Source organism: Panthera pardus, unplaced genomic scaffold (genome assembly GCF_024362965.1).
Source record: "Panthera pardus isolate Hobbes unplaced genomic scaffold, ASM2436296v1 HiC_scaffold_11, whole genome shotgun sequence".
In the NCBI taxonomy this organism is placed as follows: domain Eukaryota; kingdom Metazoa; phylum Chordata; class Mammalia; order Carnivora; family Felidae; genus Panthera; species Panthera pardus.
The window spans coordinates 81263815-81291054 of NW_026526666.1; the positions used below are offsets into that span (position 1 = coordinate 81263815).

Consider the following 27240-nt stretch of genomic DNA (forward strand, 5'->3'; position numbering starts at 1 on the left):
TTCCCAGACTTCCCAATGCCCTTACAATGGCACTGTCCTCTGCCTCAGCCTCACCTCTGCACTGGGCCCTGGCCACACTGAACTTCTTCCTTACACGTGCCCTGTGCTCACTCGTCCCCAGGGCACTCCCACACAGTCTCCTCAAATGCGTTCTTCTCCATCCCACTTTGTCTGGATGACTTTTACCCAACCATCAAGAACCAGCTTAGGGGTGCCTGGGTGGCCCAGTCGGTTAAGCGTCCGACTTCAGCTCAGGTCATGATCTCACGGTACATGAGTTCAAGCCCTGCATCAGGCTCTGTGCTGTCAGTTCAGAGCCTGGAGCTTGCTTCAGATTCTGTGTCTCCCTCTGTCTATGCCCCTTCCCCACTCACACTCTCTCTCTATCAAACAATGAATAAATGTTTTTAAAAATTAAAAAAAAAAAAAGAACCAGCTGAAATGTCACCTTTTCTTGGAAGCCTTTCCTGCTCCACCTCCTACACTGGGCTAGATGCACTGCTTTGTGCTTCTAGAACATTCTCTGCTACCCCTATCAGAGCACTTATCAAACAAAATAATTGCTTGTTTGTCCTTTTCTCTCTAGACCAACAGTTCCCAACTGGGGATGATTTTATCCATCCTCTGCCCCAACAGGGGACAGATATCTAGAGATATTTTTCATTGTCACACCTGGAGGGTTTCTATTGGCATCTAGTGGGTAGAGGCCAGGGATGCTATTGAACATCCTACAATACATAGTTCTGCCCCCACAACAAAGAATTAGCAGCCAAAATGTCCACAGTGCCAAGGTGGAGAAATTCTACTCTCAATTGAAAATTCTGTGGTATCTTTACTGCCCAACACACTGCTTGGCATTCGATATATGGCAATAAATAGTGAGAATCAATGCATGTTATGTATTTATTTTGTGACACCAGCCTCTCTGAGCCTCAGAGAAGTTCGTCAAAGGTGGAAATATCTTACATTTTAAAAACTTATCAAATATTTTTTAAAAATACCTATCCTGGGATGCCTGGGTGGCTCAGTGGGTTAAGTGTCCAACTCTTGATTTCAGCTCAGGTCATGATCTTACCGTTCTTGAGATCAAGCCCCATGTAGGGCTCTGCACTGACAGCACGGAGCCTGTTTGGGATCCTCTCTCTCTCTCTCATTCTGTCCCTGCCCTTCCCCAGCTCCTGCGTGGTCTCTCTCTCTCAAAATAAACTTTAAATAAATAAATAAATAAATAAATAAATAAATAAATAAATAAAAATAAATTTAAAAAGTGGTTAAAACACTTTCCAAAAAAGACCAACCCCTGTTGGAGTCAGCTCAGCTGCATCTGTTCTACAACGATCAGCAGCCTTGCTGCACCAGGGATAGGGCACCCAGAGACAAGGGAGTCATGCCCTCAGGGGACTCATGTATTCAAACAACTCACCATCTAGGCTGATAAGGTCAGCAGTAGAGGTTCGTGCAAGGGAACACTGCCAGGGCAGAGGTTAACCAGTCTGGGAGGAGGTGGGAAGGCTTCTCCAGAGAGCTGAGTTTAGCAAGACGTGGAAGAATGAATCCCTTAACCAGGCTATCAAAGTCAGTGATCAGGAAGTACAGCAGCCTGAGGACCAGCTCACCCTCCCAGGCAGGATCGGCTTCGTGCTACCAATTTGTCTGGACATTTTGCCATAGTGGGAATGCATGCCTGTTTGGACATGTGAATTCCCGTTTAGAAGCATAAGACAATCTTTGCATCCTGGTTTCTGTGTCTAATTGTCCCCTTTCATTACAGTCATCAACTGCACCGATCCTGGGCACCAAGAAAACAGCCTGCGTCAAGTCCATGCCAGCGGCCCGCACAGGTTCAGCTACGGCACCACTGTGTCTTACCAATGCAACCACGGCTTCTACCTCCTGGGCACCCCGGTGCTCAGCTGCCAGGGAGATGGCACATGGGACCGTCCCCGCCCCCAGTGTCTCTGTAAGTAGATGTCATCGACTCAAAGTGATCACCCGTGCAGACTGACGGGATGGCCCATGTCCAAGTACATGTCCTCCTCGTGCGTGTGTGTGTGTGTGTGTGTTACATCACAATGACAGTCACTCTGTCTGCATCTTAGGCCCTGTTGGGTTAGTTTCTCACCAACTTATGCACTCTCTCTCTTCCTAGCTAGAGGACTTTCCTCTTTCTCTTTCCTCTTTGCTGCACTGCTATCCTCTTTAGCCCTCAGGGCGCTCTTCCTTCACAACAGACTGCCTGGCATGACACTGTCTCAAACCTTACCCCTTCCTTGCTTTTCCATAAAAATAACACATGAACCCCTTTCTTTTGAAGGACTGAAGCAGAAATGCCACAGACTCTGGAGGCAGATTGACTGAGATGTGAATTCTGGCTTTGCCCCTAAACAAGCTGTTTGGTTTGACAAAAGTCTATTAAGCTTTCAAGCCTCCATTTCTTCATCTATAAAAATGACCCTAATACCTATTCCATAGAGTTATTAAAGGGTTAAATTAGAAAAGCAGGGGGCATCTGGGTGGCCCAGTCAGTTGAGCATCAGACTCTTGATTTCAGCCTAGATCATGATCTCATGGTTATGGGATTGAGCTCAACATCAGGCTCCACACTGGGCATGGAGCCCGCTTAGGATTCTGTCTCTCTCTCTCTCTCTGTCTCTGCCCCTCCCCCCGCTCATGCTTTCATTCTCTCTAAAAAAAAAAAAAATAGAAAAGCCATAAAAAGTGCCTAGTATAGTATCTGTTACATCTCCATCAACAATGACTGCATAATTATTATTAGAAAAAATATATGGGAACAACATGCTAAAAATGGTGGGAGAGAGAGGGGAGGTGCTCAGAACCCTGATACTCGGTTACTAACCTCACACATCCACATGAGGAAACTGTCCCTTGACCTCCTGCTCTCTCCTCTTGTTCCTGCAGGTGAATCTCCACTACCCCTATATCCCTGGGAACCATTAATCTACCTTCTATCTAAATATTTGCCTATTCCGGGCATTCCATATAAATATACATGTGGCCTTGTGTGTGTGGCTCCTTCCGCTTACCTTAAGGTTTTCAAAGTTCATCCATGTTGCAGCACGTATCAGTGCTTCATTCTTTCTTATGGCCAAATACCATTCTAGTGTATGGGTATACTATAGTTATTTATCCATTCATCCGTTGATGGACATTGGAGTTCTTTCCACTTTTGAGCTATTATGAATAATATTGCTGCACACATTTATGCCTGGGTCTTTGTGTGAACATATGTTGTCAGTTCTTTGGGGCATATACCTAAGAGTGGAATTGCTGGGCCAATTATATAGTAACTCCATGTTTGACTTTTTGAGGTTAACTGTTTTCCAAAGTGACCGCACCATCTTACATCCCCACCAGCAGGGTAGGAAGGTTCCAATTTCTCTACACCCTCACCTCCACTTGTTATGTCCATCTTTTTCATTATAGCCATGCTAGTGGGTATTAAAGTGGAATCTCATTGTGGTTTTGATTTGCGTCTCCCTAATGACTAATGATGTCATTAGAAGCATCTTTTTATGTGCTTCTTGGCCATTTGTATCTCTTCTTTAGAGAAACTTCTATTTAAGTTCTTTACCCACTTTTAAATCGGATTGTTTGTCTTTGTATTACTGAGTTTTAGCAGTTCTTTATATATTCTGAATACTATACCCCTATCAGATGTATCATTTGCAAACTTCTCCCTTTCTGTGGATTATCTTCTTACTTCTGGATAATGTCCTCCAGTGCATGAAAATTTTTAGTTTTAATGAAATCCAACTTACGTATTTTTTTCTTTTGTTGCTTGTGCTTTTGGTGGTATATTTAAGAAACCATTGCTTAATCCAGTGTAATATAATAGTCCAAGATCATATCATCTGTGAATAGATATAGTTTTATTTCTTCCTTTCCAATCTGGATGCCTTTTATTTCTTTTTCTTACTTAATTGCCCTAGCAAGAATTTCCAAGACAATGTTGAACAGAAGTGGCAAAACAGGCATCCTTCCCTTGTTCCTAGTCTTTGGAGAAAAGCTTTCAGTTTTTCACCATTAAGTATAATGTTAGCTGTAAAGTTTATGTAAATTCCCTTTAGGGGTGAGGAATTTCCCTTCTACTCCTTGTGAGGAATTTCCCTTCTACTCCTAGTTTATTGAAAATTTTTAGCGTGAAACAGTGTTGGATTTTGTCAAGTGGTTTTTCTGCATCTATTGAGATTTCCCCTCTTCATTGTATTAATATGGTATATGACACTGATTGATTTTCAGATGTTGAACTACTCTTGTGTTCCAAAAACAAATCACACTTGGCCATAGTATAATACATTTAATATGCTGCTGGATTTGGTTTACTAGTATTTTGTTGAGGATTTTTGCAGCTATGTTCATAAGGGATATTGGTCTATAGTTTCCTTTCTTTGTGATGTCTTTGGATCAGGGTGATGTTGGCTTCATAAAGTGAGTCAGGAAACATCCTTCTCCTTATGTTTTCAGAAATAGAAAGATTAGTGCTATTTCTTCTTTAAAAATTTGATATAATTCAGCAGTGAAATCATCTAGTCCTGGGCTTTTCTTTGAAAGTTTTTTGATTATTGTTTGGTTCCATTTATTTGCTATAACTCTATTCAGATATTCCATTTCTTCTTCAGTGAGTTTTGGTAGTTTGTGAACATTTAAGAATTTGTCCATTTTTGGAGCGCCTGGGTGGCTTAGTCAGTTAAACATCTGACTTTGGCTCGGGTCACGATCTCATGGTCTGTGGGTTCGAGCCCTGTGTCAGGCTCTGTGCTGACAGCTCACAGCCTGGAGCCTGCTTCGGATTCTGTGTCTCCCTCTTTCTCTCTCTGCTCTTACCCTGCTCACACTCTGTTTGTCTCTCAAAAAAAATAAAATAAATTAAAAAAAAAGAATTTGTCCATTTCATCTGAATTATCTGATTTGTTTGCATACGATTGTTCATGTTCATAGTTTTGGTTTTTTTCCTCTATTTTCTATTTCATTTATCTCTGCTACTATCTTTATTATTTCCTTTCTTCTGTTTGCTTTTAGTTTAATTTGCTTGTCTTTTTCTAATTTATTAAGGGGAAAGGTTGGTTTGTTGGTTTGAGATCTCTTCTTTTTAATGTAGGCATTTGCAGTTATAAATTTCTCTCTGAACACTGCTATCACTACATCTCATGAGTTTTGGTATGTTCTGTTTTCATTTTTGTTCACCTCAAACTATTTTCTAATTATTCTTCTGATTTCTTCTTTGACTTATTGGTTATTTAGGAGTGGTTTTTTAATTTCCATATGTTTGTAAATTTTTCAAATTTCCTTCCATTCTTGATCTTTAATTTCATCACATTGTGGTTGGAGAACATACTTCGTATGATTTCAATCTTTTTAAATTTATGGAGACTTATTTTATAGCTTCACACATGGTCTAACCTAGAGAACATTTCATGTGCACTTGAAAAGAGCATTTATTCTGCTGTTACTACAGGGAGTTTTCCTAGATGATTGTGAGGTCTAGTTGGTTTATAATGTTGGTCACCATATTTCCTTGTAGATCTTTGTCTTGTTCTATGGGGTGGTGAAATCTCATACTATTATTGTTGACTTATCTATTTCTCCTTTCAATTCTGTTATTTTTTGTTTCATGTATTTGGGATCTCTGTTAGGTGTGTATATGTTTATAATTGTTTTATCTTATTGATGGATTGATCCTTTTATCAATATACAATTTTCTGTGTTCTTTCTGTGTTTAACAACAATTTTTGCCTCAGAGTCTATCCTATCTGATAATATCAGATAGCTGGTCTGGATAGCCATACCAGCCTCTGTTTAGTCTCTGTATGTACAGTATATCTTTTCCCATCTTTTACTCTCAATCCATTTGCATCTTTGAGTCTAAAGGATGTCTCTTTTAGACAGCATGTAGTTGGATCATGTTTTTTATTCATTTGCTAATATCTGCCTTTTATGTATTTAATCAACATTTAGTGTAATTATTGATAAGGTAGGCTTTATATCACCCATTTTGCTATTTGTTTCCTGTGTATCTTATGGTTTTGTGTTTTTTGGCTTTTGAGTTTGGAGAGATTTTTTGGTTCTCTGTTCTATTGCTGTTTTCTTTTGCATTAAATAGATCTTTTCTAATTTAACATTTTAATTTCTTTGTTATTCACTGTGTGTTTCTTAACTCATTTTCTTAGTGGTTACTCTGGAAATTACAATTAACATCTTAACTTATAACAACATAGTTTGTAATAACACTAACTTAATTTCACTTGTATGCAAAAGATTTGCTCCTACAAAGCTCCCTTACCTCCCTCTCCTTTGTGCTGTTATTGTTATACAAATTACACCTTTAGACATTGTATGCTTATCAATACATATTTCCAATTATTGCTTCATGCCATTTCTCAGACAGAAGAAGAAAGATTACAGACAAACAAAAAAAACACTTATTCTTCAGTTTATATTTACCTATGTAGTTACTTTTACCTGTTTTAGGATTTTTTAGTTCTTCATGTGACTTCAGTCCTTTCATTTCAGTCTTCCTGTAGAATTTCTTTATAATTTAGAATTTCTTTCTAGGTTTGCTAGTGATGCATTCTCATACTCAGTGTTTGTTCATCCAGAAATTTGTTAATTCCACTTCATATTTGAAGGATAGTTTTGCTAACTATAGAATTCTTGGTTGAAAGTATTTTTTTATCACTTTAAACATGTCATATTACTGATATATTTAGGCTTAAATCTACCATCTTATTTTGTGTTTTTTGTTTGTCCTACTCAGTTTCTTTTTTCTCTTTTTTTTATCGGATTAACAACTGTTATAATTCCATTTTTTCTTCTTTACTAATAAGTAAGTTATACACTCTACATTTTAATGGCTATGTTAGAAATTATAACAGGAACAACTTCACTTACCAAAGTCTAAAGTTAATATTTTTCTCTTCTTCCTATATCATACAAGAACATTAGGACTCTTTAACTCCATATGTTTTTCTGGCTTTTACATTATTGTTTTCTTATATCTTAATTGTGCCTTGTTTTTTATTTATTTATTTTCTATTTTTTGTGCCTTGTTTTTTAAAACCCACAATGTATTATTGTTGTTGTCCTGTGCAATTATTGTTTACTCAGATTTAGCCACATATTTGCCACTTTCTTTGCTTTTCATTTCTTCTTATACCTTGTCCTTCCTCATGGGATCATTTTCCTGCTATGTGAAGAACATTCATTAGAATCTTACTTAATGAAGATATGCTGGTGGCAAACACTGTCAGTTTTTGTTTGTCTATAATACATTTATTTGTCCCTCATTTTTGAAAGATATTTCCGGTAGTTTTAGAAATCCAAGCTGTAGCTATTTTCTTCCAGCCCATTAAAGAAATTTCTCTAATACCTTCTGACCTCTTTTATTGCTACAGAGAAGTCAGCTATCAGTCTTTCACTCCTTTGAAAAGTCTGTCTCTGTCTTTGGTGTCCTGCATTTTCCCTAGTTATTAAATGATAATTTAGCTGGATCAAAGTCCACATTGACACATTTCCCTTAGTGCACTCTGCTGGCATTTATTATTAATGAGAAGTCTGCTTTCAATCTAATCATTGTACTTTTTAGGTAGCCTTATTATTTTTTTACCTAACTGACTTTAAGATCCTTTCTTTCTTGTTGGCATTCTGAATTTTTTTACACTGTGTTTAGATATTTTATTTATCCTTCCTAGGATTCATTAGGCTTCCTAGATATTTTTTGACATCTGGGGAATTCTCAGCTATCAGTTCTATATTGTCACCCCTCATTCTCTTCTTTCACTACTTCTGGGTCTCCAAATTAGACCTTCTTGTGTGATTCTCTGTGTGTCTGAAATTCTCATTCATATTGTTGATCTCTGATAGATTTCCCCAGGTCTCTCCACGTTAGTAATTTACACTAATATTGTCATTTTTTTTAGGTTAAACTAATTTAAAGTTGAGCCAAAATTCTGTTCTGGATAATCAACTATCACTGGGCTTGGTGGGCTTTCCCCGTCTACCTATAAACTTAAGGAAACTTCACTACCTATAAGATCCCAAGTGACTTTAAGTGAAACCATTTTCACTGATATTGCATGATTATCATGACATTATATTAGTGGGCTAACTAAATTTTTACTTCTGGAAGACCAAGTTACCTGTGAATAGGCTTGTGGAAAATTGTAGAGTACCTTATATATCCCCTAATCAACCCAGTCAATGAAAATCAACGGTTCCTTCCAGGTTAAGGCAAACTGTTTTAATTGGTATGGATGTGCAGGGACCAAGGAAAATGCATGACCCGGGTCTATAGCATATGCTACTTCCCTGATAAAGTGCTTTAGAAAACAGTGGAAGTGCCAGAGGCTGGCCGGCCATTACTACAACTTTCATACAACTTTCAACCCACATGGTGTCCTTCTGCTGTAGGACCTAGCGTAGTCTATTAATTGCTGATTTGTATTATTGTCTTTGCTGAATTACAATTTATGCTTTTTTCTCAATCCCCTGTTATATATGTATTCTGTGTAATGCAAGAAAATTTGCTACTATTAGCAGTGCTAAATATCTGTCTTACCAATTTTTATGTACACATTTAAACTTACTTGCAGCTAGGAAAAAAATAAAAATAAACTTATTTGCAGTTAGAAACTAAACAGCCACTGCAGTGTATCCCATTTGGACACAGGCATGAACATTGAAAACATTTTTAAATGCTTTTATATTTGACAAACTGAGAAATACAACAGCTGTTATTCACCTTCTCTTTTGTTCTTCACCTCCCCGATTTGAATGCAAATATACAGTGAATATAAGTTGTTCCTCTTTATTATCTTACATCCTTTCTTGATTTTCCTTACCCACAGCAGCTGAATGGTATTGACAGTGCTTTATTTTTTGTCACATTTTTATGGTTGACTTTTTCCTCCTTTAAAAGAATAAACCACAGGAAAGGAATAAAACAATAGAGTATATTCTGGTTACTAATTTTACAGATACCCAAGTAGCCTAGATCAAGCCAATGACAAAAAAAAAATAATATCAGGCATTGCATATACTGTTTCAGAGATTATATTAGATATTACCATAATTTAACACTGTCCTCAAATTAGCCAAAGAAATATTTTAAAGCCAAATAAGAACATCAGAAAAACAGCCAGCCAACTGCAATCACAGAAATCATTAGGAATAGCCAACGTATATGTGTTCATCAATAAACATGAGCAAAAATGTTATCAGTGTTATTCATAAAAGCCTCAAATGGGAAACAACCCAAATGTCTATCAACAAGACATGGATGAAAAAATGCAGTATATTCACGCAGTGATAGAGCAGTCAACCTTGAAGATGGTCCCAATGACCCCCACCTGCTGGTGTTCTTGCCTTTACATAATATCCTCCTACACTGTACCAGGGTTAGTCTGTGTCAACTGGTGGTGTGTGACTCACAAAGCTCTATCATAAAAAACATTTCTATCTCCAACTTGCTCTCTTGGATCAGTCACTCTCAGGGGAAGCCAGTCAAGCCTTCAGATGACTGCAGCCACAGCCAACATCTTATCTACAAACTCATGGAGAATCTTGAGCCAGAACCATCCAGCTAAGCCACTCCTAAATTCCTGACCCACAGAAACCATGAGCGATAGTAAATGTTTATTGGAGCAATTTGTTACACAGCAAATAATACAAATGGTATATAGCAGGGATTAGCAAACTTGGCTCATGGACCAAATCCAACCTGTGGCTAAGACATAAGAATTTTTTTTTTTTTAGAGCAATGTGGAAAAAAACAAGAAACAAAGAAGAGTATGCAACAGAGACTACGTGTAGTCCTCAAAGCCTAAGATATTTACTCTCCGGCCTCTTACAGAAAAAGTTTGCTAACTCCTGGTATATTGCAGTGATAATGAAAGACGTACTGCTAAACATAGCATCGATGAATATCATAGACATAATGTTTAGTAAAAGAAGCCAAATACAAAAGAATATTTACCATATGGTTCCACTTATAAATTCCACTTATAAATTCAAAAATAGGCAAGCTAAATAATGGTGTATGAAGTCAAGATGGTGGCTTACTTTGGGGAGGAGGAGGTAGATAGAAGGCATGAAGGAGCTTCTGAGGTGCTGGTGATATTCCATTTCCTGATATGAATGGTGGTTACCTGGGTGTATTTGCTTTGTGACAATTCACTAACCTATATGCTTATGCTTACTGTGTTTTTCTTTTATGTATGTATGTTTTATTTCCATTTAAAATGAGTTTATTTGAAAAATCATTAGAGAGTTTAAATTGGACAATTTCTAGAAATCCAGAAATTTCTAATAAACTGTCATAAAATCATTTAAATTATAACTAGAGACTCCATTCCTTGCAGAAGGACAGAATGCATTCATATTATTAAAATAGTATTGCAGAAATATGGCCTTTTGTAGCAACAAGGATGGAACTACAGAGTGTTATGCTAAGTGAAATAAGTCATGCAAAGAAAGACAGACAGATACCATATGTTTTCACTCTTATGTGGATCCTGAGAAACTTACCAGAAGACCATGGGGGAGGGGAAGGAAAAGAAAAAAGGTTAGAGAGGGAGGGAGCCAAAACATAAGAGACTCTTAAAAACTGAGAACAAACTGAGGGTTGATGGGGGGTGGGAGGGCGGGGAGGGTGGGTAATGGGTATTGAGGAGGGCACCTGTTGGAATGAGCACTGGGTGTTGTATGGAAACCAGTTTGACAATAAATTTCATATTTAAAAGATAAAAAATAATAAAATAAAATAAAATAAAATAAAATAAAATAAAAATAGTATTGCAGAAGAGAGTTAATTATGGTACTTAAGAATGTGACCTCTGAAGTCAATTTGCCTGGTTTTAAGAACTAATTCTACCATTGAATAGGTCTGTGACTTTGGGTAAGTTATTTTTCTTCCCCATGCCTCATTTTCCTCATCAGTGAGATTGAGATTAAAATAGTGCCTACCTTATAGGGCTATCTTAAGGATAAATAGATATATCAGTTATGTATTGCTGTGTAACAAACATCTCAAAACTTAGTGCCTTCAAATACCAAATGTTTATATTTTCTTACAGTGATATAAGTCTAGAATTCAAGGCTTAGCAGGTGGATTAGTCAGAGTTCTCCAGAGAAATAGAACCAGTAAGCAATGGGAGATTATACAGATACAGATACAGGTTTAAGGGGGTGTAGATAGATCTATGTTTTTATCTATTGTTTCACACAATTATGGAGGCTGAGAAGTCTCAAGATCTGCATTTGGCAAACTAGAGACCCAGGAGAGCAGACGGTAGTCAGAGTTTGAAAACCCAAGAAGCAGGAGAGCCAATAGTATAAATTTTAATCCAAGTCTGAGTCCAAAGATAGGCAAAGACTGATGTCCCAGCTCAAAGACAGACAGAAAAAGAGAATTCTCTCTTACTCTGCCTTTTTGTTCTATTCAGGCCTTCAAGAGCTTGGTATCAAAGAGGGCACTTGTGATAAGCACTGGGTGTTATATGTAAGTGATGAACCACTAAATTCTACCTCCTGAAACTAATAGTACACTGTATGTTAACTAACTAGAATTTAAATAAAAACTTGAAACATAAAAAAAGAGATAGATTGGATGAGGCCCACTCACAAATGGGGAGGGCTGTCTACTTTACTCAGTGTGCCTATTCAAATGTTAATCTCATTCAAACCCCCTCTCAGAATAATGTTTGGCAAAATATCTGAGCATCATGTGGCCCAGTCAATTTCACACAATGACATAAAATGAACCATCACAGCAGGGTTGGCTCATCTGTGCCCCACTGGCTCAATTAGGACTAGAGAGTCCAAGATGGCCTCACCTACATCTTTGGGGCTTTGTGCCGACTCTTCTCCTCCCTGTGGCCTCTGTCCATGTGGCTACTCTCTCTAGCAGGATGGTTTAGTCTTCTTTGCTTGGAGGCTGAGTTTTTAGAGCAAAAGAGGAAGCTATAAGATTTTGATTCAAGGGCAGAGGAAATAATAGGTATAAGTGGGAGGAGTAGGATGCATGCACACGGAAGGAAAAAAATTGTTGGTGGCCATCTTTGCAGACAGTGTGCCACAGCCAGCCTTTGGCCACCACGATTCGTATTCTTCCCACATGCAATATACAGCCCCTACCCTCAAGACTTCCAAAGTCATATCCATTTAATTATAATTTAATATATAATCCACAATTATATATTGTGTAACAAATCACCCCAAAGTGTAGCAGCTTAATGCAACAACCATTGTATCACTTCTGGTTGGCAATTCAAGCAGAGTTTACTGGAGACAGCACATCTAGCTACTGAGGCTCAACTAGACCTAAAGATCCAAGATGGAAACTTGTCAGGAAACATGGTCCCAGCTGTCACCTGGGGCATTGTGGTTGTTCTCCACATGGCCCCTGTCTCCATGTAATTTTTTATCATTCAGTAGTGTAAGCCAGACTTCCTTACATCATGGCAGCTGTATTCCAAGAAAATGAAGGCAGAAGCTGCCAGTCCTCCTAATCCACAATATCATTTCTACCACATTCCAGTGGCCAAAGCAAGTCACAGGCCAGCCTAGATTCAAGGGGAGGGGAAATGGACTCCGTGCCTGATGGAAGGAATTTTAAGCAGTAGTCTCTGCAGATAATCTATAGACTGGGACACCTGGGTGACTCAGTCAGTTAAGCATCCAACCTCAGCTCAGGTCATGATCCCACAGTTTCTGGGTTCAAACCCCATGTTGGGCTCTATGCTGATCGCTCAGAGCCTGGAGCCTGCTTTGGATTCTGTGTCTCCCTCTCTCTTTGCCCATCCCCTGCTCATTCTCTCTCTCTCTCTCTCTCTCTCTCAAAAGTAAACACTAGATAGATAGATAGATAGATCATAGGCACTTAGAATAGGACTTGAAACACACCAAGACCACAGCGAGAAATAAAGATACCCATGACCTATTCATGCCATCCCTGTGTATGGCCAAAATTCCATCATCAGGGACGTCACTGGCCCAACTCACATTTTATCCCTTTGGCCACCTGTCTGGTTCATCATATATGCTGTGACCTATGCCCTTTTTGGGTACAAGCAGTGACTACAAGGATCTCCTACCCTACCACAAAGTTTAGTCCATCCGAGTCATTGTCATCTCTTCTTGAACTACTGCAGCAGCTCCCTCTTTCTTGCCACACACTGGAATGTTTCCTACATTATAGCTGGAGTGATCTTGTTAAAGTATAAGTAAAATCACATCACTCCAGTGGTGTCCCATCATGCTTATAATAAAATCTGAATTCTATGCGATGATCTGGTTCCTAGCAACCTCTCCAAACATGTCCTCCATTCTTTCTTTGCTCAGTTCATTCTGCATCTCTGGCTTTCTTGCTGTTCCTCAAAAACACTAAGCTCATTGTGCCGCTGGGCCTTTACCCCTGATGTTCCTTCCCTCAGAATACTCTTCCCACATATCTTGCATGACAGACCTCTTTAGATCATTCAAATCACTGTTCAAATGACACTTCCTCAGAGAGATCTTCCTTGATCACCTTACTCAAAAATAGCACTCAGTCTACCCCTGAATATCTTTTTCCTGATGGAGCTTTGTTTCTCTTCATAACACCCCTAGAATTACATATTTAATTATTTGTAGTCTCCTTTTTCCACTAGAATATAATTTCCATGAGAGCATAGAAATTCTTCTCCCAAACACATAAAATAGAGCCTAACGCATAATAGGCACTCAATAAATATGTGTTGAGTAAATGAAAGAACCTGGTATCAACTTATGGCAAGAACAACGGGAAGCAAACCCAGTGACATTGACAGCATTGCCCTGCCCTGTCCTGTACATCTCAATTCTGGTATTCTAATCTTTCTTTTTTAATTGACGTATAATTGACATACAACATAATATTAGTTTTGGGTATACAACATAATGATTTGATACTTGTATACATTTGTGAAGTGATCACCACAGTAGGTCTAATAAACATCCCTCACCATACATAGCTATAGAATTTTGTTTCTTGTGAGAACTTTTAAGGTCCAGTTCCTTAGCAACTTTCAAATATGCAATACAGTATTATTAACCATAGTCACTATGCTGAACATTACATCCCATGACTTATTTATGTTACAGCTGGAAGTTTGTACCTTTTGACCTCCTTCACCCATTTGGCCCGCCTCCTACCCGCTGCCTCTGGCAACCACCAATCTATCCTCTGTATCTAAAAGCTCATTGTTTGGGGGGTTTTTTTGATTCCACATATAAGTGAGATCATATGGTAATTGTTTTTCCCTGGCTGACTTATTTCACTTAGTATAATGCCCTTGCAGTCCATTCATGTTGCCACAAATGACAAGTTTCATTCTTTTTATGGCTATATAATATTCTGTTGTATTTATACACAACATCTTCTTTATCCATTCATTTGTCAGTAGACAGGTTGCTTCCATATTTTGGCTACTGTAAATAATGCTGCAGTGAACATGGGGTGCATGTATCTTTTCAGGCTAGTGTTTTCATTTTCTTCAGATAATCTGGTATTCTAATCTTATCACTGGTGTTCAGTTACAATTTGGTGTCTCAGGAGAGGGAGCTTGCAGACCGAAGGGGACAAATTGGAGACAATTGATGTGGGCATCTGTAAGATGCAGTTGGAAAAGGACTAGAACTGGCCCTTATTCTGGAAACTATAGCCAATGCAGACAGTCGTAGGGTGACAGATCATCTGTTCTGTCTTATGTTTACTATGTGTGCCACCCTGCTGCCAGAGACACCTTGGGTATGTCCTACGGCAGTGAGGAAATAGAGAGTGGTGAGCACAAGAGGCAAAGAAGAAAGGAAATATATTATTGCATACCTGCTACATGCTGAGCAGTCTCCCACCTATTATCTTATTCAATTCATAAAAAAAAACAGTATTACTCTTCATTTCACAGATATGGAAAATGTATGGCAAATTGAGTAGGCATTGTCTGCTGATGCCAGGTAGGTGTGCCAGCAGGAAGCAAACTTCAATAGATACCCAAGGTTTCTCTTCTTCTCTGCCTGTCGCTACAGAAAGCCTAACATGTTTCCTATGATGATGATCCATCCCTGTGCAGAGTTGCTGACATATTTGCTCTTCCCCACAGTGGTGTCCTGTGGCCATCCGGGCTCCCCACCCCATGCCCAGATGTCCGGGGACAGCTATACTGTCGGAGCAGTCGTGCGTTACAGTTGCACCGGCAAGAGGACTCTGCTCGGAAATGCCACCCGTATGTGTGGGCTGGATGGACACTGGACTGGCTCCCTCCCCCACTGCTCAGGTAAGGAGCCTGGCATGAGGGAGGAGGGTCCCATGGAACACTTGGCTGGTGGGAGATGGATGAGTTCCCAAGGTGTGAGTGTGACAGATGGACAGGAGGGAAGCCAACCTTTTGGACCCCCATCTTAACCTTCATGGGCAGAGAGCACAGCTATGAGAGGTCCCAACCAGACTTCAGCCTTTGGTGGTCTGAGCCCAGCTTCATCCCCTTGGTCTACTCTGGCCAAACCCATACAGCCAAGAGATTACAAAACTAGGGAGGATGCAAGCTTGTGAGGTCCCCCTGTGCCCAGAGTCCTGTCCAGACATTTGTTTCCATAGGTTTCTGGGAAGAGTTCAAGCCTCCCTGTTGCTGGGCCCAGGTCCAAACCCACTCCTGTGTTCTTTCTTTCCCTGTTTGGGACTCCAAAGCCCCAGCCTGCTTCCCTTACTTTCTTACCACTGCCTCTCCAACATGTCTTATGTCAAGGCTGCCTAGTGGGATACAGGTTTCCACTACTGCCCTCACACACCAATCTCAGACTTTTTCTATTAATAAATTTGTTTTACTATTAATCTCTATGGGGACACTGACATGTTTTCCGAAAAGCAAATGTAAGAAACTGCCATAGCTCTTATATCCATATTATCCAAACCAGAAGTTTATCTGTAATGTCTTACCAGAACAAAATATTTGAAATTGAATTGTCTCACCAATGACAGAAATTACCAAGCAAAAAAATAGCACCCCTGATCTTGGTCTCCTTTCAGATGAGCCTTCCTGGCCCTCAAAGGGATCTCATAAAGAATGTCACCCCCAAGAAGGTAGTTCCTCATATAGCTTTTTGTTCCCCTAGGAAGCCCCCCTTGAAGCCCCTATCCCTTCCCATGCCAGACCCCCTCTAGTGGTAAGAATCCCAACCTTCTGTTGTTGACTCCTTCTCCTTGATTTGGGACCTCATCCACAGGACATGTAGCTATTCTTGCATTTTGAGCTCCTAGATGATCCTGTCTCCCAAAATTTAGGGCACTGCCAGAATGTTGAACCAGATATTGGTTAGGTCTTCCCAGAAAGAAGAACTTCCTGAATACTGACCACTGTTTCAAAGGGCTGCTGGCTGCCCAGGACAATCTCAGACCTATCACTTATATTACCACCCAGGACTTTGGCCCCTCACTTTTATTAATCTCATTAATCATCCACTTCATGAACTGGGCAGGACTATGTATCAGCCACAGAGACTCCTTTAGCCCAGACTAGTGGAAAGCCTGTTAACCCATTCTGTTTGTACTTCTGGTGGAAGTGACTTGGGGAAGATAGCATGGAAAAGACAGTCATGTAAATTGAATCCTCCTGAGTTATCCATAGAGCAAGTTCCAGGAGGAAAAGGAATTCCAAAGAGGAAAGACAGGCATTTCCCATCCATATGCCTGCCCAAGCATGCATTTGCACCAGTCCCTTCTATGAATCGTCCCTTTGCATAAAGTTCCTCCCTCTAGACACTTCTCTAGGATATTGGGCCAATGGTGTTCTTAAAGCCAATTTTATCTATCTTGGGGATATTTTTTCTCCATGGGAAAGGGAAGTACAGAGTACAGGAGAAAGAAGCCAGAAAGAAAGCCTTGAGCCTCTACTGTCTGTTAGCAGGGATAACCCAAACATACAGCCATTCTCCTGGCCCAAGGCATGGAATCCAGAATCTTTTCTCCTCAATGTAATTTCCCTTCTCTGGAGTTGTGTTAGCAGATGCTGGAAAATGACCTACTTGAAACAATAGTGAAACAGTTCTTATCTAGAAAACCTCCAAACCATTTCAACCCCAATTTCAAAATTTTGTGACTTCCTAAGCATTAGTCCTACATATGAAAGAAAGGGCTCTTCCTTGGCCACATCAAAGGTCAAGGGAGACTAGAAACAAGCTGACTCCCTGGGAACATGAAAAAGTAAGAAGCAAGAAAGGAACCATTAGAGGACATGGACCACCCCCCTCTTTAGGGGATGTGTTGCATTCAGTTGTTTGATCCCTGACCTGAATATTCTCAAGAATAGTTCACAGTCACTTCTCCTGTGTATCCATCAAGGATGACAAACACTTTGGAGATGAGAATCATGGGCAGAGTTTTGCTGGAGATCTCTGAGGACAGGATTAGAAGGGATTATAGTAGTGCTAAAGCTGAGGAATGAATAAATCTTAAATGCTTTAGATAAGAAAATGAGAGATGAGAAGAGTAAGTGATTAGGAAGCAATGTTAGATATACATTGATGAGTATAATATAATTCCTCCCTTCCTGAAATTTATAGATATCATCTTTAGCAATAGCATCTCCTGCCAGTCCTAAGAAATATGCATTCAGAAGTTCAGGGTCAAACTTCTGAGCCTCATTCTGTGTGACCATACACCCAGGTGATGCATAACAGGTTATAAGTCCCTGGGCCATCAGGACATGCAGAGATTTCTAGCATTTGAGAAATACATCAGGTTGTTCATTGCCCACCTCTGCAATGTCATCATCTTCCTGGTATACCTCGTAGAGGGCCAACAGTTACCATCTGCCCTCATGGTACAATAGTCTATCCTAGATTCCTTTCTATCACTGAAACAGAGCCCTAAACACCACAGTGAGGACCATTCTGTCAGAATAGGCTCCTGGGGGGCACCTGGGTGGCTCAGTTGGTTAAGCATCCAGTTCTTGATCTCAGATCAGGTCTTGATCTCAGAGTCGTAAGTTCAAGATCCATTTTGGGCTCCAAACTGGGTGTGGGGCCTACATTAAAAAAAAAAAAAAAAAGAGTGAATGCTTTTGGGATGCCTGGGTGCCTCAGTTGGTTAAGTGTCCGACTCTTGATTTTGCCTTGGGTTATGATCTCATGGTCATTAGATCAAGCCCCACATTGGGTTCCATGCTGGGCATGGAGTCTGCTTAAGATAGATTCTCTCTTTCCCTCTCCCTCTGGCCCTCTCCCATTCACGTGCATGTGCTCTCTCTCCAAAAAGAAAAAAAAGAAAAGAAAAGAAAAAGAATCAGCTCCGAGGACTAGAGAGTTCCATTCTCAGGCCTATTGTTCAGCAGTGCAGCTCCAGCTGAAGTCAGCTGGCCAGTGTGAGAATTAGTGTACTCACCATCAGAACTGCTTTCAAGAGGGCCCAGTACTGCCTGTTGCATGAGCTACACCCTGGAAAAATTCAAAAGAGAAGAAAATCTAGCCAAATGTGGTGGGCCTTCTTTTTCCAAATGTTTGAGTTGAAGGTTGAATGAATCTCCCTTTTTTGGTAGAGAGCAACATGGGATTGTGTAGTATTCTCAAAGTCTGAAACTAAACTAGAAAAGGAAATAATTCCAAGATTGAGAAAAGACATAAATAGTAAATAGTGGGGTATACATGACTTAAATATTTATTTACTTCAAGAAACTAAATGCTCATTTAGACATTACCATTTGATGCCCACACATGTGGGTTCATGAGGAGATACATTCCACATCATCTTCTCATAAAACTTTTTATTTTTCCTTAATTTTCCTCTTCCTTCCTCACACTTACCATGGCCTAGTCTGATCTAATGATGTCTCCTATACATCTTCATATTATGAGGGGTCCTGGCTCCCACAAGCCTAGATCTTGTGGCTTTGTCTCTTGTTCTGTACCATCCTCCACCTCTTGGATCCTTAGCACTCTCTCAGGTGGATCTGTACAATATCAGGACCCAGATAAATGCAGAAATGTAGCAGGAGGCAAGGAGCAAAGAAGGAATGGAATGAGATGGTCTAAAACATTTCAACTAGAATTCACCAATGTTGCATAATTTGTGAATAGGGAATCCTCCCAGGATCCAGATTCAAGCCAGGCTGTTGAGAAGACAAACCTACACTAAGGAGTTTAGACTTTAACCTGAGGGCAACAGGAAGCCAGTGGAGATATTTCAGCAGGAAAAAAAAAAAAAGATCAGGTGTTTGGTGGTTGTTCATTGTCTTGGTTTGAGGATAAAGTGGAAGATGGTTTACAGGGAGAGTTTAGGAGATAAAGACATTAGTTGGGAGGTTCTCACAGTAGTTTGGGCAAAAGGACACTGGGCATCTGAGCTAAGATGCTGGAACTGGAAACAGAGAGGGCACAGAATCTGCAGATATTACAGAAAAGAGGTAAAAGGAAGAAGGAGATGCAGCCAGCTTGGACCACTGACATTCCACACGGGCATGGGCCAGAGGTCAAAGACCTGATCTCCACCACAGAGCCTTCCATCTACTTTCTTCCCTTGCTGTGTGGTCCCCAGGGACTCACCCATGACCTCAGACCTTTGTAGTGTCTGACTTCCGCATAGTAAGATAGGTAGTAAGGTAGTAAGTAAGGTCCAAGTAACTGGGGCAAGGCACACAGTCCATCTTCACCCTCCTTATTCCTGGGGTCCAATATCTTTCTCTCCCGGTTCCCCACTGCCACCTCTTCAATGCTGAAACAATGGGCTTTGTTTGGTTCTGGTCCACAGGAACCAGCATGGGAATCTGTGGTGACCCAGGGATCCCAGCACACGGCATCCGTTTGGGGGATAGCTTTGCCCCAGGCAGTCTGATGCGCTTCAGCTGTGAAGCTGGCCATGCCCTCCGGGGGTCGTCAGAGCGGACCTGTCAAGCCAACGGCTCATGGAGCGGCACACAGCCTGAGTGTGGAGGTAATGTATGTGACCATTCTGCTTTTCCCCTTTGCCCAACCCCGGCTGCTCCTCCCCCGTCTTCCTGTTCCCAAGCACCTGCCCTCACACTCACAGACAAAATACATGGCCCCATTTGAACCCTTGGCCTGGAGGATAATGGTCATCAATAGGTAGTTCTCAGTCCTGCCCATTAGTGATCCAAAGATGAAAAGATTCCCTGAGCTCACCTAAGGAGGGAAGAAACCAGAAGGAACTAAGTTTAGCCTGTTTATTCATTTATTTCCCATTTACCTTCAACAATCACGTGCCAAATACTGTAGTAGGTGCTTGGGACACGACAGTGCCAAGACAGACACACCTCGCCCTCTTGGAGTTTAGTTTAAGGGAAGAGATTGTTTAATGAGCACCCAAAGTGCCAAAAGAAATACAAATCTAATTTTTGAAAGACCCTTTAAAGGTAATAGAAGCCCCTCCTGATGTTCCCTGGGGTGGGTCCAGTGGGGGAAATATATTTCTCCACACACTCCTAAATTTCTGAAAATAGCTTTATTTTAAAACCTCTCTCCCCAGAGTCTGACTTTTTGTAGCTGCTCCCTGGATCTCTCTCTGTCTCTCTTTAAAATACAGCCTGCATAGCACTCTCCTAGTTGGGAAGTTGAGTGTAAGGGTATATGACAAAGTGCTGGAAGAGGAAGGAGACCATATGAAATAGTCACCTAGCAAGGAGGGGGCAGGGAATAGAATAGGGACATAGATCATTGCCAGGCAGCACCAAGGGCTCACTTAAGGAAAGAGGCCATTGATTTAAAGTGAGAGTAGTCGGCATTGGCCTGTGTTTTTGTTCAGCCACATTTTGCTCCATAGGTGCAGGCACAGGGTAGGTGAAGTGTTAGGTATACAGTCGGGGTTTTATCAGGCAGCTAAGACGCTGGCAGCAAGTGGCCGGAGAGGTGCGGGTATATGCAAGGTGGGGATTATCATGGATCTTGGCTCCTGTGCTGGATAAGAAGGGAGCAGGATTATGAGTGGAAGAAGGGGCAGTGAAAAAGTGGTAGGATCAGTGGATGATAGGTCCCATTAGAACCAAAATATCTCCAGAGAATGAATCCCAGAAGGCATGAGCTGGTCAGAGAATGGCTCTTGACATTGAGGTTGTGGAGTAGTTTTATAGAGCCAGGGAAGACATTCTGGCCCCTGATCAGGGGACCCCTTCCCAGCAAAGGATACAGATGGAGCTAGTGCCCTCTCCCACTTGTCTGCCTGAAGTCCTTTTTTTATTTTTTTTTAATTTATTTATTTATTTTGAGAGAGAGAGAGAGAGAGAGAGAGAACACAGGAGGGGCAGAAAGAAAGAGAGGGACAAAGACAGAATCTCAAGCAGGCTCCACACTGTCAGCACAGAGCCCAATGTGGGGCTCAAACTCACAAACCATGAGATCAGGACCTGAGCCAAGACCAAGAGTCAGACGCTTAACCAGCTGAGCCACCCAGGCATCCCTGGAAATCCTGCCTTTGAGGGTGCTTTTGCAAAGTTAGTTTCCATAGGAGTTTGCAGGCATAGTAAGAGGTTTGTAAAGTGTATCAACAGGGGGAGAATTTTGTGCATTGTTAAATATCCACTGTGACCCAGGTCTCCTTTCATGCCACTCAGATCCTAGCATGGACTCATGCACCATGTCAGGAGTGTTCAGGGAACAGAAAGTGGGTGGCTGAGAGTCTGGACCTGGAAGTAAATGCCTTTGGAATAAGTGTGTGTGTGTGTATGATATGTATATGATTCTTCATGACTTTCCTTAATAAGCTCCCACTTACCTTTCAAGGTACTACTCAGATTCCTATCTCCAGCCCCAATTATCTCCTCCCTTCTTAGTGTGTTTTTTTCCTTCAAATATAACACTTATTTCATCATATTTTAATTCAACTGTCTGTAGGTAGGTTCTTAAGATGGACTGAGCTCCTCAAGGGCAGGGGATATGACTACTACTGTGTTCCCAGCACCTTGGAAGCACAAATACTTGGTGAACCCATGGGTGTTAAGGCCTATCTGCTGTGCTCATTAAAAAGGAATCAATCATCTGTAGATTTGACTTTCAGACCACATGAATGTTGTATGTACTTAGTAAAGTAAAATTAAAGCAAAACCTAGAAAACAGCAATCTCTAAATATCAAAATCAAGATGAAAACAAATTAACCTAACTACATATTAAGTTGGTGATGTAATAACCCAGAGAATCATTTTAACTGACTGGAAAAATTGGCATTTGACTATGGCATATATATCCTAAGGATGGAGAATGGCAATGAAATCTTAAATTGTTTCTAGCAATCAGATCGTTAGTAATAATATTGATATTAATATTCTGAAACTACTTGAAAACAAATTAAAATTTGCCAAGATTTTCAGCATTAAAGAGATATAATATAAAAATAAAGAAGTTAGGGAAAAACTCTTAATCCTAAATTTGGATTAGTAATATCAGCGTAAACTCATAATGAATTTTCAATTTACAAGTGTATTGTCCCAGCTCTACCCATTCTAAAAGTCTAGTATCAACAATGATCTCAGTAGCAATGAGTACCCTTAACTTTCAGATTATGGTTTTTGAATCCATTCTCTGTTAAGAGGAACCAGAGCTCTCTAGACAAATGGCTGATTCTAGGACTAGGGCAGAATATATAACATGAACATGACACATCTTGTCACTCCAGGGAGGAATCTACCACAGACAAGTGAGATCATGTCAAAGGAATGTAGGAGCCAACTTGGAGAGGCTCCCCTAGCCAAAGATGGGATAACTTAAGCATCAATAATAGTGGCAATGGGTGGCAACATATAAGTTTTAAATCCATACAGCCAAATGACTATTGGTCACCACTGGATCTTGCTAGGAAACCAAATCATTATCTGACATCTGATTTAAAAAAAAAAAAATCAAGCATTATCCAGCCTTCCTTTATGAATTACATCTTAGGGTAAGCAAATATTTGATGATGGGCAAGTTCTTGATTAAAGAACTCTAGCTAATGCAGAAAGAGTGATAGAGCTAGTATCACCATTTTCTGTCCCCTAATGAAATAATAAATCAACAGTCAGCAATTGCTGCTTAAGTCAGTAAGTGAAACCCAATGGCAACTTTGTAATGCCAGACTGGGTGGACAAGCCTGAACCCAATGATCAGCCTCGCCATCATGAACCAGGAAACAACCAAACATGCTGTGCCCCCTGGTGCAATGCAGTAGGAAAGACAGAACCACCTATGAAGTACCCTTGCCAGGAAGCAGAACTTGACTACAGGAACTGCAGGGGACAGAGCAATAAGTCAAACGATACCTCACTGGTGGAGTTAGCAACATCTGGAAAGTAGGAAACTCCACTGGAGAAATGCCCTGGTTTCTGTACAGATAAATTATAGGAGAGGGAACAGGAGTCTCTGAATTCAAAGAGTCTTAGAGACATGCCCATCAGATGTCATATTTGAATCATGATTCAAAGAAATCAACTGTAAAAAAAGGGGGGGGGGCGACAATTGAGGAAATTAAGGAAACTAAGCTCTGATTGGATATTTGGTAATATTAAGGAATTATTTAAAATTTTAGGTGGGATGATAAAACAGATATAGTCTTTACTTTTTAGAAATTAAAAAAAAAAATTCATTCAGATCTCACCTTGAAAGCAGCATGAGAGACATTTCAATCACAGGGTCCTTATAGGGCACGTGGTTTGCACTCTGGGCCGTTCTCAGTCCCCCGGGTGACACCTGTCCTTGTTCTGGTGAATAATGTGCTCCTCTGGCTTCCTAGTGATCTCTTGTGGGAACCCTGGTACTCCAAGCAATGCCAGAGTCATGTTCAGTGATGGCCTGGGCTTCTCCAGCTCCATCGTCTATGAATGCCGGGAAGGCTACTACGCCACGGGCCTGCTCAGCCGACACTGCTCGGTCAATGGCACCTGGACAGGCAGTGACCCAGAGTGCATAGGTAAGATCCCAGGCCCTCTGGTCTCCATGGCAAGTGGTAGCCAAGGCAGTTGGTCTCCTCCATGCCAAAGAAGGCTGTGTGTGGGAGATTGGGAGGCTGGCCACATTGGGGGACCCACCTCTGAATGATGGTGTCTAATTATTCAGCACAGACTGTGTGACCACCACTGAGCTAAGGGGTTTGTTTTATATACATTGTGCCATTTGACCAGTAGCTACTGTGAGCCCCACTTACATATGACGTGACCAAGGCTTGGGGAGGTTAAGAATATATACGTTTGCTATTTCTCAGGCTCTAGCCTGTTCCTTGGCCATTCTTGTTCTCTTTTAAAACAAACTCCCCAGGCTCAGCCTGATTCTCTTCCCACTTTAAAGCTGCCACCGTCTGCCATCTTTGTGGGTTCCTCTCAGCCTTGGACCCATTCCCCACCCACCCCCAGCCTGGCTCCCAAGCCTGGGATAGCTCCACTGCTCCCCTTTCCTGCTCCCCTCAGGGGCAGGCCCAGACCTTTCTCCTCGGTAAGGATGTCACTGTCACTGTGGGACCCAGATGGAGGGAAGGGATGAGATAAAGGAATCTGAAAACACGGCCCCTTTCCAAGCCCTAGCTTATGACTTCAAGCTCTGACTAAATCCCCACGTCAAGTTCACTTCTGTTGGGAGGCCAGAGCTCACCAAACCCCACCCTCACTTGATACTGTAACAAAGATACAGCCATTGCAAGGTCACAAGGCCCTGCTTCTAAGCCGCTGGCCCTACAGGGGCCTCCTAAGCAGAACAACAAGTAATGACATGCGCCCCTCAGCAGACAAATTGTCCTGTGAGGCCCAATAACACAGTTAGGCTTATCGACCTGAAAACTTCCCTCTCTGGGTGCCAGCCTCATTTAGGAGCTAAGGCCTCTGGGTACTTCCTCTTAGAAGGGGTGGGCTTTAAATAAGGATGGTCTTCATAGCCCAGGTTGCTGGGATGCATAAGAATGGTGTGGGTGAAGACAGTGGGGATGCCTTCGCAGGAGGGCCTTCGCAGACTTGATCAAAGTGACTTTAGAACGGGCAATACTGAACCAGGAGTCTGTGAGAAGACAGGGCATCCCTGATCTGACCCTCTTCCCTCCTGGACATGTGCAGGGAACACCAGGGATGGTACTGGAATGCTGGGGAGAAACGGGGTCTGTACTGAAAGCGAACAATGCTTTATTTCCCTTATCCCAGTCATAAATTGTGGTGACCCTGGGATTCCAGCCAATGGCCTCCGGCTGGGCAATGACTTCAGGTACAACAAAACTGTGACGTATCAGTGCGTCCCTGGCTACATGATGGAGTCACATAGGGTGTCTGTGCTGAGCTGCACCAAGGACCGGACATGGAATGGTACCAAGCCAGTCTGCAAAGGTGTGTCTGAGGGCTGCACATGTGGACAGAGGGCCAAAGAAGATACAAAAGTGAGACATGGGCCTTGAACATGTAGAAGGGAGGGAGGTGACAAGTCAGAGCCCTAATAACATCCTATCATGGGGGGTGTGAGGTGAGGACTGGTCCCTGAACATCTGCAAGGAGAGAGTCAGAGGTACCAAGGTAAGGCCTGGGCTTTGAACATCAAAGGGAGGGCGGTGGAAAGAGAGGAGTGGGTTGTCACACTTGAGGGCATTGTAAAATGCAAAAGGATCCTGGCTCCCAAAGTAAGAGGGGGCATTCCTGATTCTCCCTGCTTAACCCAGAGTCCCAGAGGGTTCAGGGTAGCCGGTGACATCGGAGCTGGGTGAGTGGGGCCTGGTTTCCTAGGATGGCACCAGAACTCAGCATGCTTTGGTCTTCCCCTCCCCCAGCTATCATATGCAAACCACCTCAGCTCATCCCCAATGGGAAAGTGGTGGGGTCTGACTTCATGTGGGGCTCAAGCGTGACGTATGCCTGCCTGGAGGGGTACCAGCTGTCCCTGCCTGCGGTGCTCACCTGTGAAGGGAATGGATCCTGGACTGGAGAGTTGCCTCAGTGTTTCCGTAAGTTGCTCACCAGGGCCTTTGTGCATCTTATCTGCTGGCTCCTGCCTGTTCCCGCCTCAGAGCTTTGCTACTGGAAGGCCTAGAATAGGTACTGCCCTCCCCAAAATCAGGGGCGAGCTTTGTCAGAGATGCTATTAGAGGGGATTTAAAGGAAAATAAGGAGAATATCCTAACTGAGCTCTGGCTGTGGACACTGTGGAGTGACATTGGAAGGAAATGAAGCTGGAGATAAGGGAAGTGTTTCTTAACATGAAAGGTTGTTCACTGGATAGGATAGTTCCCAAAGATCTGGAAGGGACCCATGCTGGAAATGTACGTGTCTTTATGGAAAATAGCCTGTGCAGAAAAGATTCCTGGAGCATTCATGACTTTTTGGTGAAAGAGTTTATTTCTTATCCACCTGGCCTAATTTTGTCCCCAGGAGCCCGATTCCATCCCATTTTATTTTTATTTTTATCCATTATATATATTCATTATATATAATGAATAAATATATATCCATTATATTTATCCCATTTATTTTTATTCCCTTATTCTTGTCATAGCACATAATTGGGCCCTAGAAGGTTTTGTCGGTGCCCAGGCTTTAGACAAACACTAGGACCTATTTTTTTCTTTCTACTTGGCATTTATCTAATTCTGTAGAAAACTACCAACATACCCATGACATTGTTTGGGTGCCTCTGAAAATTCGCTTCCATTTGGGAAATTTCAGCAGGAACTAGAACCAGCAGCTCAAAAAGTGGATGCAAGAAAGGCAGCATTTAATGCACAGTTAACCCCTCAGGCCTTTGCACACCTTCAGAAAAACATTAGGAAGGTAACAAGTTCAGGGTTGCATGTAGACTCAGAAACCTTGCTTTTCTTCCTAAGAAATAGCCAAATTGCTTTTGAACAATGAATTATGGTCATCATAAAAAAAAAATGTACCGTATCTGAAAATACAAAGAAGAATGTAATAGTCATCTGAACTCTCACTTCCCAAAGATAACCAGGGTTAAGTTCTTGGCTGTGCTTCCACACCGACCGCAAGGCTTTCTTACATAGATAGCAGGAGGTGTGCAGTTTTCTGTAAACGGTTTGCAATCATGCTGTGCTTACTAGTTCACGACTTGTCTTCCCTGATGGGCCATCACCACCTTTCTCCATCACTCGATACGGATCTACACATCATCATGTGTAATAGCATAAAGCATTTCTTTGTTGTAGATACCACAACTGGTTTAATCTTCTCCTACTGGTGATGAATTTAGGTTTCTCCAGTTTTAATCTTGTTAGAAGTCCTGCAATAAATGTTCTTGAGGATAGCATCTCCTCACTC

The 27240-nt window shown here is 41.4% G+C and overlaps 1 protein-coding gene across 1 annotated transcript in view; it reads left to right on the forward strand.

The window, feature by feature from the left end:
- CSMD2 (CUB and Sushi multiple domains 2) overlaps nucleotides 1–27240 on the forward strand; it is a 597686-nt gene that overhangs the window by 546737 nt on the left and 23709 nt on the right. Inside the window, 6 exon segments of the mRNA XM_053897825.1 lie at nucleotides 1772–1960; nucleotides 15135–15308; nucleotides 19772–19954; nucleotides 23739–23915; nucleotides 25129–25308; nucleotides 25743–25916. Coding sequence (XP_053753800.1) covers nucleotides 1772–1960; nucleotides 15135–15308; nucleotides 19772–19954; nucleotides 23739–23915; nucleotides 25129–25308; nucleotides 25743–25916 — 1077 coding nt within the window.